At 39.4% G+C, this 18023-nt stretch overlaps 2 protein-coding genes across 2 annotated transcripts; one reads left to right on the top strand and one right to left on the bottom strand.

Moving 5' to 3' along the window:
- Nucleotides 1-1605: 1605 nt before the first annotated feature.
- On the bottom strand, nt 1606-8425 carry LOC119074496 (oocyte zinc finger protein XlCOF22-like). Its single transcript, XM_037180648.1, has 7 exons — nt 8316-8425; nt 7072-7556; nt 6857-6950; nt 3185-3781; nt 3029-3122; nt 2490-2965; nt 1606-2263 (listed from the first exon to the last, which is right to left on the bottom strand). Exons 1-7 carry the CDS (start codon nt 8358-8360, stop codon nt 1745-1747), a joined length of 2310 nt encoding a protein of 769 aa, XP_037036543.1. The 5' UTR covers nt 8361-8425; the 3' UTR covers nt 1606-1744.
- Nucleotides 8426-11834: 3409 nt separating this feature from the next.
- Nucleotides 11835-14150, top strand: LOC119074495 (G2/mitotic-specific cyclin-B). The gene is made up of 5 exons (XM_037180647.1): nt 11835-12066; nt 12451-12584; nt 12654-12841; nt 12912-13528; nt 13600-14150. Exons 1-5 carry the CDS (start codon nt 12034-12036, stop codon nt 14032-14034), a joined length of 1407 nt encoding a protein of 468 aa, XP_037036542.1. The 5' UTR covers nt 11835-12033; the 3' UTR covers nt 14035-14150.
- Nucleotides 14151-18023: the final 3873 nt, after the last annotated feature.

The raw sequence follows: 18023 nt of genomic DNA, 5'->3' as shown, positions 1-18023 counted from the left end.
ACCTGATCTAAATCCACCTTGTTCGACTGGTTGGTAGAAGTCGAACTTTTTCGTGTTCCTTTTTGTGATGATTTTCATGAATAGCTTGTACAGTGTTGATAAAAGACTTATGGGCCGGTAATTTTCTAGCTTTGTTATGTCCCCTTTTTTGTGCAGTAATGTGATCTCTGCATTTTCCCATGCTTCCCGGATTTTTTCCCATTGGAGGCACTGATTGAACAAAGCCGTTATTGCACTTAATAGGGAGTCTCCACCTAGTTTAATGTCTTCGATGAGAACACCATCTTCACCAGGTGACTTTTTGTTTTTCATTTCGTTGACTGCAGCCTTTACTTCTTCAACAATTTTGTCAGGCAGATCTTCTGATCCTACGTTCCTAACGACTGGTCGGTCTTCTTCTGTCGTAGAATTCGGGTTGGGACGTTTCGATGGGCTTGCTCGACGCAAATTCTTTCAACATTTGATTTGATTTATTCGTTTAGATACCTTCACTTACGTCCTTTTACGGTCAATAACAAGTGCAGTCTGGACCATCGGCTTACGTCACTTTTGAACAACGCCTCGAAGTATGCAAATACTCTTTGAGGAAAGTTAGGTGCTTATTTGATATCCCGCCTAAATGTAGGCTAAATATACACACACAAATTAATCGTATTTAAGGTACGTCATAGGAGTCATTTAGTATGTATATCGTTGCAGCCACCACGCACACTACAATTACCCACAAAATTATGAAGCTTCACTGAACTTCAAGACGTTACCAATGCGATATAATTACGGTTAACGGACGGAATTAGCATACAGCGGGCAAAATCGTTCACTTATTCCACGAGATTTATTCAAAGATCCATAGAACTCATAGGTCGATACATTCTTTAAATCATTTTCTTTACTATTGAAGCCATGATGGCTAATTTTTGTGTAATTATGTTGCCTTCTCATTTTTACTTCTCCAATTGACCACCGCCAGTGAAGTTTGGAGCACCACAAGCATCAAACTGACTTACCGAAATTTTTAATATTTCTTTTTATTCGATCTGGTCATGCACTGTACAGTTCATTCATTTCGGAGGACGCAGTGGAGGGATCTAAAGTTTTTCATTTCTCGTGCGAGTATGTTGTACATGGGCTTTGAGAAGCGAGATAATTCCCTAGGGACGTGTTTTTGAGATTTTCCAGACATCATTTGAGATTACTTACACAGATGGGATACGTATTTCAGATCATTGTAAGTCTCGTAGTATTCGTCGTGATGATTAGGCAAAAATCTACCTCTTAAATTCGTAAATCTTAGTTTTCTTGCTTACCTTGGTTGATTGTAATCCGGATACTTCGGTTCGGGCAAATCTTCGGTTCGGGCAAATCTTCGGTTCGGGCAAATCTTCGGTTCGGGCAAATCTTCGGTTCGGGCAAATCTTCGGTTCGGGCAAATCTTCGGTTCGGGCAAATCTTCGGTTCGGGCAAATCTTCGGTTCGGGCAAATCTTCGGTTCGGGCAAATCTTCGGTTCGGGCAAATCTTCGGTTCGGGCAAATCTTCGGTTCGGGCAAATCTTCGGTTCGGGCAAATTCAACGATGCAAAGTGAGCACAAAATATTCTCAGAAATTTTCACTAAAAACTTTATTTTCTTCAACCAAGTCGTTTCTCATCAGCTGCATCAGGTCGATCCACTCATTCGTGTTGCTGATGCCACTCGATACCGATTCTTCAAAAGACTGTGCTCCCATATTCAGACTAACCAACTCTAGTTAAAACCATGTGTCGACGAATTTGGCAAATAATCGGTCAATGAAGGAAAAACAATGGCTGTCCGATGTGCATTAGCATCGACTGCATCGTTCGACGACCCCGTACAATTTTTGTTTATATCTTCATTGAGAATGTCCCGATTCTGGAAAAATCGCGTCTGATGCAAATGATTGCGTTGCGTTTCCGTGACGTACGTGTTTGATATGTCGGTGATTGTGTGACTTTGCAAATTATTGGCTTGCAGATCAATGAAATTCGGCTGCTGAACCGATGGGATATTGAAGTATGACATGCCGTTGTGATGCGAAGTGGACGGATTTACATCGTTCAGAATCACTTTGGATTGTTGCTCGCGATTCGATGTGATAATTTCGAAATTGCTGGCATCGAAATTGGAATTGTTTCCCAGCAGCTCCAAATTGGTGAGAATGTTGCCGATGTTGTTATAAGTTATCTTCTGCGAAGATTGGGCGGCTGATATGTCCATTTGAGTGCTATCCGAATGCCAAGGGTTCTGAAACGAAGTGTGATTTACGATAAATTAACTAAAGATCGGCAGACCGCCCAAAAGTCAGAGAGATGATAACAGATGGCGTTGCTTCGGGTAGGCGGAAGTAACGCCATCTGCTGTAAACTCTCCGCCCAAAAATGTTAAAAAATCAAACCGAACCCAAACATCAACTACTCAGCCCAGACCTACAACTGATTACATCAGTTGCTAACATTTCCTTTCAACTCACCTGATATTGCATCATCGTCGGAATCTGCATGTATTCGTTCGAATTCAGTTCGATCAACGGCATCTTGCTGGTTTTGTCATTAAAATTCCCGTCAGTTCCCATGAAATTCGACCAGTTATTGTGATCCAAATCATTCCCAGCATAACACTGCTGGTCAGGTGCCTGTTCGTGGAACGGAAAATCATTTTGGGCTTGGTGCTGGGCATCGCAATTGTGAAAAATGTCCAAATTGTCCATAACATAGTCGGATAGGTTGGCACTGTTCTGGTGCATTTGAAACTGATGCACATCGTTTAGTTCAGCGCTAAGCATATTGCCGTTCGACGTTCCGCAAACGGTTGAATTAATTGCGTTCGCGGGGAAATCCTTATCCTGTACATAGAAGAGACTGTCGTTCGAGAATGGTTGAAAGTTGTTGGGTTTCTCATTCGGACGAAGGTGATACGATTGCGGCTCCGGAACGGTTACTAATTCACCTGGTACAATTTGTTCAAATGTGATTCAAATCGTTTGAAAAAAGAGATCTGAGTGGCACATACCTGTCTCATTCAGTCGGGATATCTTTTTCCGAGCAGGTATTTGTCCATGAACGCTCTTTTCATGCCGACTGAGATGCGATTTCAGCTTGAAAGCCTGCAACATTTCCCGATATTTTAACGAAATTACCAGCGGTAACGGATCAAGGATTTAAAAACCTGCGGACACTGCGAACATGAAAACGGCCTCTGATCGGAATGGGATGCTATGTGAATGCGTAGGGAACGTGAGTTCTTGAACTCTTTTCTACAAATCGTGCAAGCGACCATCGGCCGTCGCTCGTGTGCTGTGATGGTGTGTTGTTTCAACGCCTCATTGGTATAGTACGCATCGCCACAGTGTTCGCAAATGAAAGTCTTTTTGATCTGTGTATGCAGCCGCATATGTCTGTCCAAATTGCACTTCTGATCGAATGTTTGTTCGCAGTACTGGCACTTTCTCGTCACACCGTTATGCACCCGCCGAATGTGTTGATTCAATTTGATGGTATCGTTAAACTGGGAGCCACACAGTTCGCAAATCATTGATCGATCCTGATGTTTGGTCAGTTGCAAATGTTTGCGATACAAATACTTTTTGTTGAACTGTTCATTGCATTCGGGGCACGTGATAACTTTGGCCGGTTTGTTGCGATCTCTTTCGTGTATGGTTAGGTGAACCTGAAACTGTTGATTTCGGCTGAACACTTCGCCGCACGTGTCACATATGAACGGAAATTTTTTGGAATGTTTGATTCTCTTGTGCTCGATGATGTCCTGGAAAACGGAAAGGGTTCACATCATTACATTTTAGGCAGAAACAAGGACTGATTTAAGAGTCACATCGCCAAGACGTCATGCGATTATGGAACAAGCGGTCTCCGATTTTAATGAGTGATAGCTCGTTGGATTTGCCTTTCAATTCTAGGAAACACGTATCTTTCACTTTTTCGAGAAAATAAAATTGTTTTCTATGAAAAGCGGTCAAAAGTAAAGACATCTCAGTGGGTACCGAAAACAGTTTTTCGACAATAACTCAAGAAAAAATTATTTTAAATTATTGTAATGTTGTACGAATGTCAACCTTGGAAAGACCAACAGGTAGAGTATACGCACCGCTTGATGCTACTAGATCCACGAGAGTTACGACTAAAAATATTGTGAATGTTCGGAGAGTCCGCCTTCTCTGCAGCTTCGATGTTCCACGGAACTGAGTATGGGGTGTTGTACCTGGCCTCAAACACTATCGTTCCACATATAAATGAACCCAGTACTTTTGGGCTGCAAGCCCACAGAAGTGTTGGAAAAGAAGTTGGTGCCAAAATGTAGCCCAACTGCTCGAACAGCGTCTTCGGTAGTCATTTTTAGCCCCGTACGAAGTACGAAGGGGCTTATAGGATTACGATGCCGTGTGTAATTGATGGAATTCGAAGCAGACGGTAAGGGCAAAGTGTTTGCCTATGTTCATAGATAACGAATCAGCAATAAAAATTTTGTCCGTCCGTCCGTCCGTCTGTCACGTCGATATCTTGAGTAAATCAAATCCGATTTCAATTTTTTTTTTCCTGAAAGATAGTCATAAGTTCGAAGATGGGCGATTTTGGGTCGACCCTTCCGGAGCTGGGGCCCAATAAGTGCCTAACTGTTTTTCGACGATATCTCCAGACATTTAAGCACTACACTTGTAAGTGATACGTCAAATGAAAGGTATTTACAATACCGATCGACAAAAAAAAAGTTTATGAAAATTGGATGACCGACTCGTGAGTTAGACCCCTTGGTGTGAACTAGGTACAGGGCGGCAAGCCGTTTTTGCTTGTAGGTTGGCCAAATTTGAACGTATTTAGATGGATTTTGCTTTATTAGATAGGTATTGACCGTACCAATCAGGGAAAAAAAAGTTTTTGAAATTCGATTCACCGGAGCGTGAGCTAGGTGTCTTCGAGTGAGCTTATATGTGGCTACTCGGCCGTCCAGTGAAGGTGGTGTTTTTAGCCCCGTACGAAGTACAAAGGGGCTTATAGGATTACGATGCCGTGTGTAATTGATGGAATTCGAAGCAGACGGTAAGGGCAAAGTGTTTGCCTATGTTCATAGATGACGAATCCGCAATAAAAATTTTGTCTGTCCGTCTGTCCGTCACGTCGATATCTTGAGTAAATCAAATCCGATTTCAAAAAAAAAAAAATTCCCTGAAAGATAGTCAAAATGGTGAGGCTAAGTTCGAAGATGGGCATATTTAGGTCGGCCCTTGAGTGTGGGTTAGGGTCGTCTAAGTGCTTTAAGGTCTTTTGGGGATATTTACGGCAAAAAAAACGTTGGAAATGTAAATGAAACGGCAAAAGATAGGTAATGTTGATACCGATCCAGGAAAATCGGGTGAATGGCCCGTGAGTTAGGGCCCTAGAAGTGAAAGGCTACTCGGCCCTAAGTGTATTTTGCATATAACTCGAGTAAATTTCATCCTTTTTTCGTGATTTTTGTTTCATTTGAAAGGTAATCGAAGCCCGAATATAATGTGGCGAAGAACGTTTTAAATTTGGGTCCTTGGACTGAGGCCGCTCCTCGGCCCTAAGTGTATTTTGCATATAAATCGAGTAAATCTCATCCAATTTTGCTAATTTTAGTTTCATTTGAAAAGTAATCGAACGAGGAATAGAATGTTGTTGAAAAAAAATTAAATTTGGGTCCTCGGACTAAGGCCGCTACTAGGGCCCCATGTGTATTTTACATATAACTCGAGCAAATTTCATCCGTTTTTCCTAATTTTTGTTTCATTTAAAAGGTAATTGAACACCAAATAGAATGTTGTTGGAAAAAAAAATTAAATTTGGGTCCTTGGACTAAGCCCGCTACACGGCCCTAAGTGTATTTTACATATATCTCGAGTAAATTTCATCCGATTTTCCTAATTTTTGTTTCATTTGGAAGGTAATCGAAGGCCGAATATAATGATGTTGAAAAAAAAATTAAATTTGGGTCGTTGGACTAAGGCCGTAACTAGGACTAGGACGAAGGAATTTTTAAGACGTACACATTTCATAAGAATTTTACTTTACCGACGTTTACGGGCACAGTATAGGCTTACGGTAAGAGTAGGGCGACGGATGAACTAGGGTCACGTACGCAATAGATGTACGGGTTTGTACGGGGCTCAGTCGCAGCAAACGCTCCGACTGTTCTGACGGCTCGTTTATCATCTACTAATTCTTTTACCTTGTCAATAGAAAAACGCTTCGCTATGTCGCGAATATATGTCGTTAAAACAGATCCAGTGTTAGTAATATCAAGAGAATTTTTTTTACTTTTTTCTCGGAGGATTTTAGTCAAATAGAGTGTTAGCGTGAGGCACATGACCTCAGGACTCCAGAACAGTAAGTAGTTTTTCAATTGGACCAATATTTGCTACGCGACAGGAGTTTGGAAAAACGATATGATCAAGTGGGGGCAAGTGGAATTGTATATTTTCAGTCATAACTCTCGTGGATCTACTAGCACCAAGCGGTGCGTATACTCTACCTGTAGGTCTTTCCAAGCCCGACATTCGTACAACATTACAACAATTTAAAATAATTTTTTCTTGAGTTATTGCCGAAACACTGTTTTCGGTACCCTCTGAAATGTCTTTACTTTTGAACGCTGTAAACAGAACAAAAAAATTCTCTAAAAAGTGAAGGATACGTGTTTCATAGAATTGAAAGACGTATCCAACGAGCTATCACTCATTAAAATCGGAGACCGCTTGTTCCCAAAGTTACAAAAATCACCTGAATGGCGATATGACTCTCAAGCGGTTGACCGACTTGTTCAAGCCGGCAAATAAACGGTTAAGGAGACATTTGCAATACTCACTTCAATCTTAGATCCAGTATTGACACCGCACTCCGAACAAAAACCCACATGAAATCTGGAGAAGTGCTTGAGTAGTGGCTTCCGTTGCAAGTACCTGCAAATAAAGTTACAGACACACTACAAACCTCGAGGACAGAAATTCGTGAAAATACTAAATATGCGGCCACGTAATTACACCCGGTGGCCCGTTAAGTGTAATCTTCAAAAATACTGACCTCTTCTCACACAAAATGCATTTGTACGACGACGGCTGTTTTTTCTTCGTTTTCACACTTTTGGGATTACTTTTATTCGGCGAGTCGCTGTGCGAGTCGGCACTACCAACAGATGTGATCGATCTAGCTATTTGATCATTTTCTGCCGAATTGTGTTTCACAGTTCTTTGCAGATGGTCCGATTTGAAGGGCAGATTTATACTGTCGAAAACGAATTCCGACAAAGTTCGCCGAAAGAACTGATTGATCCACAGCGTGTTCAGATGTTTTGCATTGAAAATCAGTTTTGAATTGTCGCGTTTGGTTTTGAAAAAATTCGACAACGTTCGATCAGTGGCGGGAGTTTCGACTGTTCCGGATGTAATGGCCCGCTGGGACAGTGACCATTTTATCTTGATTGTATTTATGGACACCAGGAGGTATTGTAGTCCGTCAAGTTTATCGGTTCCTTTCAAATTTTTTAGGACGTTGATTAGAATGTCCACCTGGAATTAGAGAAAATGGAACATCGAAATTATGTGGGTGACATAAGCATTGAGGCAATGACAAGAAAATAGAATTTGTGTGCATTTTATGCCGAGATCGATTTGGATTAATTGTTTGCAAAATGAACACGGGACGTAAACGTCCATGAAGGAAAGGAAAAGGAAAGTTGTAACGATCAACAAATTCTGTTTATTAAAATAGAAAGCTTTCTGTCTGAATGACATAACACCTGAGCCTGAAACACTTTTCACTCTGCGTTACATAAAGCAAAACTTGATTCCAACAAAATTCAGGTCAACGTTAAATGTTTCGGTCATCAGGTCAACCTAAACAATGGCCTGAAATTTCAGGTCGGGTCAGGTAAAACGTAATTTCTATGGTAAACTGTTTAAGGAGCCATAGCTCGCTAAGCACTCAGCTCGCTAGGGTATGTAAATTGTAATAAGTAATATAGAGGATGGAGAGTGTACCACTTCGTGTACAACTACAACACACCCTTATCGTGAACCCAAAATTTCAGAATCTAAGCAGAAACTGGAGTCCGAACTTGGTTCTTGTTCTTTTGATCGACTCTTGTTTATTTATTTAATCAACGAGCAGCTTCTTCGATCTCGATTTTTGGAATTGATACGCCATGGAAACAGTCATACACAACGAAAAGCACTATGAAGAATTTTTTTAAACGTTTTCCTATCTACCTAATGCATCAAAATGGCAACCAAAACTATTCTAATACGTCGAATGGTCTCTAAACTTACCATTAACTTAAATGCCTTTAGAGTAAAAATGTTAAATTCCTCCATATCAATTCAAAATAAATATTTTCCCGAATCAACAATCAAAAAAAGATGTGATGACAGTTGACACTCAGCTGGCTCAGCTGCGATCTCATTGCTTTTGCGGCTGTACCGGCTGTACGGACATGTTTTGTTCACTTTTCAGAAAAAAAGATTCCATTTAAAATTTAAGAGTCAAACCACATCGAAATTTTCTGTCGTGAAGTGACAGTTTTGACATTAACATTTTTGATAGCCTCAATTGAAAACGTGAACGACAAAAAGTTTCGATGTGGTTTGACTCTAAAAGTTGCAGTTGAACTTTTGACCAGGCCTCCCACTAAATTTTGTCCTGTCCGAAATTCGGACATTTCGGACAATTTGTATAAAATTTCGGACATTTCCAGAAAAAATTTCGGACAAATGTTTTCCAGTTTTCAGGTTTCCAGGTTTCACTAAATCGCAATAGGAATATTCTGTGAGATATCGTTTCTTTCTGTTTTTTCCACTGTTTTTTGAACTCACTTTGTTGAGTGAAATAAAACAAAAGACATTTATTCTATCTCACAAAACTCTGTATATATTTCGATTGCTAGAACATCACAATAATCCTCAGCAGAACATCTGTGAGACATTAAAAATCATTCCCTCACCAAATTTCAACGTTTTATATCAGCAGAATTTGGTGACAAATTCTAAACTCAAAAATTTGTTTGGAGTATATTTTGGCGTGACATGAATTGATCATTAACTGGTATATAGGACTTGAAAAATGTTTTACTAAAAGTATTGTTAAATTTGAGGGTTAACTGAAACCTGGCTGAAAATATTTAAAAAAGAAAGAAAAAGTTTTAGAACGGCTTTCTTCAAACAATTTTTTTTTTTATTTTTTATCGATGGAGAACCTAATTATAAGACACTTTGTCTCGTATCATATGCCAAAAAAAGTTAAAACTTTTTTTATAAATCATTTTGAAAGTCACTAAAAACACGAAAAATCGAATAGAAATACAGTATGTCATCAAAAATTTTTGTATTTCGATTCGAATTTTCGTGTTTTCAGTGACTTTCAAAATGATTTATAAAAAAAGTTTTAACTTTTTTTGGCATATGATACGAAACAAAGTGTCTTATAATTAGGTTCTCCGTCGATAAAAAATAAAAAAAAATTGTAACTCAATTCCAAAAATTTTGTACTAATGCTTAGAAATGTATTTTACTTTACTAGTGAGGGAATGTAGCCTTTCTCTCACTAGTGAAAACCCTTTCCCTCGCTCGTAAAGTAAGACGCCATACTATACACTGGTTTAGTAATGTACTATTGTTCGCACTTCAAATTTGTGCTAGATGCCTAATACGTCGACCTTCAAAACATCAGTCGTATTTTTACTTTTCGAAGCTTGATACGCCACAGACAGGAAAATTTTCTATTTAGTTCCAAGTAACTTAAAAAATTCGACAATATCGATAATTCCCTTACTGAATTAAAAATCATTAAAAATTTGTCAATATGGGATGCAGAGTTTTTTTTAATTTGACTGCCTTCAGAAGTTAAAGTTATCCTGAAGAAACCAGGAGAGCGTGTCTATCTCATCGATTATTAAAATATCTATGTGTAGGCTCGGATTGTGACGAGTGAAATGAAAGTAGTTTAAGTTAAGGCGGCTCGCCGGTTCGCTGATGGTAAATTTTAAAATCTGTAAAATCGTCTATCAGCTGACGCCTGAGTTTCTGTGGTGAACGAAAAAAAAATTGCTGGAGACGATAGAGCGTGAAAAACTATGGAACAAATCCGTTGTTGGCGGAAAAAAAATTTTGATAGCGGAGATTGCCGTAGAATATGGGTTTGAAAATGCAGACCTCCGCCAATTGCAATAGTTTTGTATGACCAGTTACCTCAGATCAAATTTTTAACACTTTGTGGCAATAGAGGAAGGATCAGTCTAATGCCTGAAACTACGATTTTTTCTTGAAACTAGAGTTTTCAGTCTTAAAAATTGTAACGCAACAGACCGTTATTGGCGGAATCTGCCCTTAACAAATTCAGTAACGATTTAATCAAATTAAAATCGTTTTTAGTAAAACACTTATTTAATTAGCGAATGACTGTTGTTGACTGATGGACGAATCTTAATTCAAATAATTCAAAGGGTTGTACATATGTACGTAAAATTAATTTACTCCCTCATCTATGTTGATATAAATTTTAAGACAAAGAATTGGTACACGGAAATTATAATTGGAAAATGTATGAAGCGCGCCGCAGGCGATTTTTTTTTGTAGAGTCTTTTATAAGTTTCAATATTTAAATACGGTCAGATCTTGAAGAAAATTTCGGACATTTCGGACAATTTCGGACAAATGTGTAAAATTTCGGACATTTCGGACAAGTGGGACGCCTGCTTTTGACATTTTTTGTATTTAGATTAAGAATGTTATTGTAAACAAAAAAAATGTTCTACACTGTTGCCGAATTTTCAAGTTTTATACTTTTAATTTATATTTCAATTACGACTACGACCCAAATTCAACCAAAAAGCAAACCTTTTTCGTGAGAGAATTAAGAAAAAAAATGACATGAGAAGAAAAGAGAGGCATATAGGGACGTATAGTCTTTTTTATGTTTGACTGATCTTTGAAAATCAGAAAACAATTAATTAAAAATATAAATGTTTATAATTTTACGATAGTGTAGAATAATTTTTTGCTTAGAATAATGTTGTCTATCGAAATTATTGAAACTTCAGTCCCCCATTCGCCTAGTCGGTTACCTGTCAAATTTGATAGTCTACTGTCAAGTTGTCTGTGAACTATCAAATTTGATAGTCAACTATCATGCAGGTAGTTTTTTATTTCCTTTACAACCATGCCTCATTCCAGAAAAATGCCCCTTATGAAATGATAGTCTTTGCAGGCAAGATGAACTATCTTTTTTTTAAATGCTTTACTCCAACAATCATCAAAATATTTTTCAACTTACACGAGTGTGAAGTTTGCGGCCAGAGCGAAGCGAGTCGTGAGTCGTGATATTTTTTCACGATTGAAGGTTTTGTGAATGAAGTAAGTACCGGTGGACTTCCTTTTTTGTACAAAAGAGTACAGACAGAGTTCCACATTCACAAAACATACTTCGCATCTACTCTGATTTAACAAAAAGGCAATCAAGAAGAATAATAGACAGCTCATATACGAGTCATATTTTATTTATGATTTACGGTAGATTGAAAATCTTGCTGATTAAAAGAACGTTAAGAACTCAAAAAGTGGTCAACTTCTTATATGGGAAATTATTACCTTGATTTAAGCACTTTCGATTGTTTCCCTCACCTCGTTCGGGCTACAATTCACGAAATCGCCTAATCGTCCACAACAGATGCGTTTGAAACTAATTTCAAAAAACAAAAACTTGTGATGACCGCCACACAGCCCATTAAAATCCCAGTCAATTCGAAAAAGTGAACACAGTCTAAAGTAATCGACGGATTCGGCTCGAAATGGTGGGGGTAGATTCATATTGTTTTTATACCAACATTTTATACCATTCAAAAAGCCATTCAAGCTGACATTATTTTAAAATTTAATTTCGATTCGACCAACGGCTGCTGATTCGGTGATTGTCTGCAGTTTATTTTTTGTGTGCCGATTTTGATTTGATTTTATGTATTTTTGATAATTTGTTTGTTAATTTCGAAAAAGCACAATGCCTTTAACGAGAGCTAATAAAGTAAATGAGGTGAGTACGATGCGAGTCTATGGAAATGGAAAGAAATATTTTGTCGCGGTTTGTACGGAATTTTAAAAATGGCTTCTCTCGGAAAAAAAATTTTGTTTTTCAATAGACAACAGCTAACGGTAGTTCATGATTTCATTGTTTTCGCTTCGACCATCATAATGAACAATGAATATGCACGCTGTTCTGGTTGAAATTATTTCTTTTTTCCCATTGCAAACCTTATTTGATCGCTTAAGTCGTGTCAGGCATAACATTTTTCGATGACGATTTTATTGAATTGTATGTCGGAACAATCGATCACACAAAAGTAAAAAAAAAACGCATTCGAATGCTACGACTGGTTCATGACGACTTAACCTTAAAACGACCTTGTTTCGGTTACAGAACGATGGCATTGCCAATAATAACGCCAAGAGGATAGTGACCCGAAGTAAATCAACAGCACCGAATGGCGGACGACTGGCTCTTGGAGAAGTTAGTAACAATCTTGTGAAAGCTGAACCAAGTACCCGACCAGAGTGAGTATCGTCCATTGATTCGACGGTTTAGATTTTTCGCGACGTCGTCATTAATCATCGAAATTTCAGCACTGCACTGAAGCCTTTAGTGAACTTGAAGGACGTCAAACCAAAGGTCGACTCGTATTGGAAGAAAAATGAAGCTCCCACAGCCAAGCGCAGCAATTCACAGCTTTCACCGCCGAAATTGGTAACAACCAAATCCGTTAGATTTGCCAAGGCCGAGGTTCCTCAGCTGGTCACGATCAAGCCTAACGGTATGCCATACAATACAATGTCGATTGATAAGAAAATCCAATTACCATTCCAACCATTCGATATTTCTAGCTGCTCAGACAAAGAAAACTGATGCGGCCATACCCAACAGACCAATCAGACGGCAAGAGAGCATTCTCAGTAGAGTTCAATCGTTGCGAAATGCAATAGCTCAATCATCAAAAGCCGTTTCATCTCCGGCATCGCGATCATCGCAAAAGTACGATGAGACAATGGCACATTCGTCCGACATGCTCGCGCACGGTGTGGACGACATCGACAAAAACGATGCAGGAAACCTGAATCTCGAATCGGAATATGTGAAGGACATCTACAACTACCTGCATCATTTGGAAAAGAAGTTTGCCATTCCCGAAAACTACTTGAGCGCTCAACGGGAAGTAACGCCCAAGATGCGAACGGTCTTGATCGACTGGTTGAACGAGGTTCACCTTCAATTCCATCTGTTCACGGAAACGTACTATTTGACGGTGGGAATCATTGATCGCTATTTGAACGAGTATACAGTGACGTCAAGAAAGAATCTGCAATTGGTTGGCGTGGCTGCTATGTTCCTGGCATGCAAATACGAAGAAATGTATCCGCCGATGCTGAAAGATTTCGTTTTCATCACCGATGACACATACTCCGCCTCACAAATTATGACCATGGAACAGCACATTTTACGGGTAAGAGAAACGGAATGTGAGAAACGCTGGCTCGTGGGTTCGTTAACAACTTTTTTCTCCTCTCCATTCAGAAACTTGACTTCGATTTGAGCGCACCGTCAGTCATTCATTTCGCTCGACGGTTTTCCAAAGCGGCCAACATCAGTCAACTGGAGCACACAATGTCCAAATATTTTATTGAATTAGCCAGCATCGACTATTCGATGGTACAATACAGACCGTCGATAATTGCTGCTTCTGCTGTTTTCATGACATTGAAATTGCGATCGCCGCATTTAAGCAATGACAAACTCTGGTCAGCAAATATGCAATTCTATACGAAATACAAGTTGGCCGAATTACGTCCGGTTATCAGCAGTCTGGCAAAGATTGTGTTGAATGCTCCGAAGGCGAAAGAGAAGGCCGTTGTCACCAAATTCAGCACCAAATCGTACGAAAAAGTTTCTGTGCGTCCAGAGATCTACGGTCCTGTTATGGCAAGCTTTTGCAGTTTCGGGAGCGATTAGCTCTCAAATATTTTTTTTTGTGTGTGCGATGTGAGTAAACGACTCCGTTATTTGTAAAACTTAATCTAATTCTAAAATTAAAACTTTTTTGTATTTTATGCCCCCCAAACGAAAAATGTTTTTTGTCTTTGTGCCGTTCCCTCTACCGAAAATCGTTTTGCCTTGAACTAAATCTGCATAACTGTCCTACTCCTTAGGTTTAGGTCCTACTTATGTTTCAGTGAAATTCTGCCGTTGGAACCAATTTTCTCTATGATGTCTTCATTTGTTATGACAGGCGCTACTGCTACTGACTTTAAAGTAAATTTAAAATCGCGACAGAGAGGTTCCCCAGTCTTGATTCAAGACTCTTGAAACATCACGGCAAACTTCTCTGTTGATACATTAATCTTTCACCTACGGCAACATAATATCAGCAGTTTTACCATCGAGTCTTCTGTTTCATTTGATCTGACGATTTTCAATTCATTGATTACCAATCTTTTACTTCATTGGTTTTGAACTGACTTTTCGAGCTATTAGTCAGAGCTTGCCGTTCATAAAAGGTCAACGAAATTTTACATACTAAGTCTCAACAATGCTAAACTTACTTACTTACTTAGTAGCCTTTGTCAACCCAAGCAGGTTCTGGCTGACTCTACAACTTCCTCCACTCGTTCCTGTCCTCGGCCAGACTTCTCCAATCCACGACCCCCAATGATCTAGTATCTTCGACTACACTGTCTATCCACCTCTTCCGTGGTCGCCCTCTCGGTCTACGTCCTTCAAATTTCCTTTCGAGGGCTTTCTTGGCAGTTCGGTCATTATTCATCCTAGACACATGCCCCGCCCATCGGAGCCTCGCTGATTTTACTGCAGCTGTGATGAAATTCCTCCCAAAAATTTCGGACAATTCCATATTCGTTCGTCTTCTCCAACCATCTGCTTCATGTACTGGTCCACATATCGATCTTAAGATTCTTTTTTCAAAGCAGTTCAGCATCTGCTCTTGTTTGGATGTCATGGACCACATCTCACAACCATACATGACGATGGGTCGAACTACAGTTTTATAGAGTCGGAGTTTTGTTGCATGGGATACAAGTGAGCTTTTGAACAGGTGTTTCAGTGCATAGAAGCTTCTGCTTCCTTGCGTAATTCTAATTTTGATCTCCTCCTCTATATCACTGGTTACGTTTAATGTTGAACCTAAATACTTGAGCACGACTTCAAAATTGTACGTATCCATGGTCACATTTTGCCCCACACGAGATCCTTGAGTGCGCTCTTATGCCAGATACTTGGTTTTCTCTTCGTTTACGACGAGTCCAACTTTACACGCTTCTCTTTCCATTTCTATGAAAGGTTCCTTGACTGTTAGTGTCCCTCTTCCTGTCAGCTCAGCATCGCCAGCGAAAGCCGTTAGCTGATTACTCGTATAGAAGATGGTGCCAATCCAGTTCATTGACATGGCTCTCACAACTTTCTCTGACGCCAAGTTAAACAAAATAGTTGAGAGCTTGTCACCTTGCCTAAGTCAATAATGCTAAAAACGATTCAAATTCGCAATTTTCTTGAGATTCAAATAACTTGGTCTGGTACTTGACGAAAGACTAACGTTTGAGCAACACATTGAACACGTTAAGAGGAAAATACGACCTTTCATTTCGCTTATGTGGCTTAAAGCGAAATACATCCCTCTGAGCAGGCATAAACAGACTTCGACTACGTTCAAAGTCACATATCATACATGCTGCTTATATACAGCGTGGGACAAGGCGTGGGAGCCAAGAAGAAATTGCAACAATTGCAGAGAATACAAAATCGATGAATTAAGGCTCTGTACCACCTGCATCGCTTCACCTCAACGACCTTTTTATACTCAACAAGTATACTAACGGTTGAGAAATTGGCAGTTGTCATGAAAGACAGTGCTCACGAGTACAATGTCCATTGAGGGATTCGAAAAACAGCCTGCCGAAATCGAACGCATTTTCCAGTGGACTTTTTTATGTGTGCCTAGAAAGGACTCTTAATAGAGTACTGAAACGGGACAGTGTCTGTAAACATTTTTCATACAAAATAGTACTCTATTTGGCAGGACTCAAAGCATTTTTGCTTGAAGTGCGTTGAATCAACTGGACTTTTATTTGCACAAATAAAACAGTGCCGGAAGTGTCATCAATATATGGTTCAATAATAAGCCAACCACAATCACATTGTATTGAAATTCTTTATCAATTTAATTACAAACGGGGTACCCAATCCATGAAACAAGTATACAGTAAATACATCCACCACTTGGCTAATAAATGGTTTTGCAACGTCCGTAATCAACTCTCTGCCCGGATGAGCATACAGTTGGTGCATCAATAAAAGAATCAGACGGTTCGCCACTGTCACTGCTGTCTTCGTTACTGTCTCCACCGTTACCGGCTTGTCCATAATACTGTGGGTAGGGTTTCGCAGTACATTCAATGTCTGCAAAATCCATCACAAAGATGAACACAATTAAAACGAAAAGAAATTGGCTTTGCATCGTTGTCTAACGAGATTCAGCTCTACACTGATGGAAGCGAGTGCTAATTTGGGTCGAACTAAAAATCGAAGACGTATAGGGTGGGTCGACCAGATTCTAGCAATACTATTTGTCAGTTGATGGTTCTGATTTAAGAGAAAATGTACAGTAAAACTAGTGCACTTTCCGTTATTGTTTACCTTAGAGAGTCCCTTCGCTTTCAGTGGTGTCTTAGTTCAAATACAATAAAGTCTAAACGTTGTATCGTTCTCCCGTCCACCCTATCACTCACTTAGTTTATTAATCTCAACCGCGACCTTTGTTGTGATCTAAGTAGCAACAAAATGATAATTTCGAAAAGATAATTTTATAATAAACAAATTCAAAATATCCCGTCGACGCAAAAGTCGTCGGGAATTTTTCGATTTTAGATCATATTTCTCAGCAAGGTTAAAGTGCTCTTGTATTTTCGGCCTTAAATTTTTAGCCCCGTACGAAGTACTGGGGGCTTATAAGATTAATATGCCGTTTGTAACACGTCGAATTGGAAGCAGACAGTAAGGGCAAAGCATTTGGTTATGTTCATAGATGACGAATCCGCAATAAAAAAAATGTCCGTCCGTCCGTGACCCCTCTAGCTTGAGTAAATCACAACCTTTTTTCAAAATTCTTTTTTTCCCCGATTGGTATCGACAAAAGTAAGGTCAAGTTCGAAAATGGGCATGGTAGGGTCGGCCCCTCCAGAGCTAGGGCCCTATAGGTGTTTTTCAGTCTTTCGACGATATCTACCGAAATACGCACGCAATAGCTGCTTGTGATATATCAAATGAAAGGTATTGACGAGTAGAACAAAGTTGCCGAACATTGTTTTTGGGTAAGATGCAACGTGGGCTTGTTGGGAGGGCTCAAAGGTCGTTACTCGGCCCTAAGTGTTTTTTGCACATAAATCGAGTAAATCTCAACCGATTTTGCTAGTTTTTGTTTCATTTGAGAGGTAATTGAATGCCGAATAGAAAGTTGGCAAAAAATTTTGGGTTTCTAAAATAATATCGTAAATTGTTGGTTTTATTTGAGAGGTACTTCGTACGGGCTTTCGTAATTGCGCTATGCGCAATTTTAAAAATGAACACTTTCAGTAAATTTGACCATGCCCAACTTGACTTGCATTTTGGTAACAGACGCATTAGAGGGCTGTAGACGTATTAGGGTTCCGGGCGTATTACGGCTACGGATGTATTATGGTTACGGACGAAATAGGATTACGGGTTGTACGGGGCTAAGTCGCAGCAAACGCTCCGACTGTTCTAAGGTGTAAGTCGGTTTAAGGATGGAATCGGTGGTTAACATCGAATTTTAACGGAAAAACACAAGGTTTTAGGCAAAAAAAAGGTGGAAGCAATAACTGGGCTTATCGCAGGTAAAATATTTAACTTCAAACTATTACACCCATACTCAGTCTCCACCAAAGTATGAAGGAAATACAAATCTTCAG

Source organism: Bradysia coprophila, unplaced genomic scaffold, assembly GCF_014529535.1.
Source record: "Bradysia coprophila strain Holo2 unplaced genomic scaffold, BU_Bcop_v1 contig_151, whole genome shotgun sequence".
NCBI lineage: Eukaryota > Metazoa > Arthropoda > Insecta > Diptera > Sciaridae > Bradysia > Bradysia coprophila.
Note: the sequence above shows the minus strand (reverse complement) of the source record. Positions and strands in the feature narration are given on the sequence as shown.

What these genes read in the sequence shown, in the direction of transcription:
- LOC119074495 (XM_037180647.1), top strand. Translation starts at nt 12,034, where the DNA reads ATGCCTTTAACGAGAGCTAATAAAGTAAATGAG. An exon ending in GAACCAAGTACCCGACCAGA is followed by an intron (nt 12,585 to 12,653) that starts GTGAGTATCGTC and finishes TCGAAATTTCAG; the next exon opens with CACTGCACTGAAGCCTTTAG. An exon ending in GGTCACGATCAAGCCTAACG is followed by an intron (nt 12,842 to 12,911) that starts GTATGCCATACA and finishes CGATATTTCTAG; the next exon opens with CTGCTCAGACAAAGAAAACT.
- LOC119074496 (XM_037180648.1), bottom strand. Translation starts at nt 8,360, where the DNA reads ATGGAGGAATTTAACATTTTTACTCTAAAGGCATTTAAGTTAATG. An exon ending in TAAAGGCATTTAAGTTAATG is followed by an intron (nt 7,557 to 8,315) that starts GTAAGTTTAGAG and finishes CTCTAATTCCAG; the next exon opens with GTGGACATTCTAATCAACGT. An exon ending in ATCCCGACTGAATGAGACAG is followed by an intron (nt 2,966 to 3,028) that starts GTATGTGCCACT and finishes AAATTGTACCAG; the next exon opens with GTGAATTAGTAACCGTTCCG.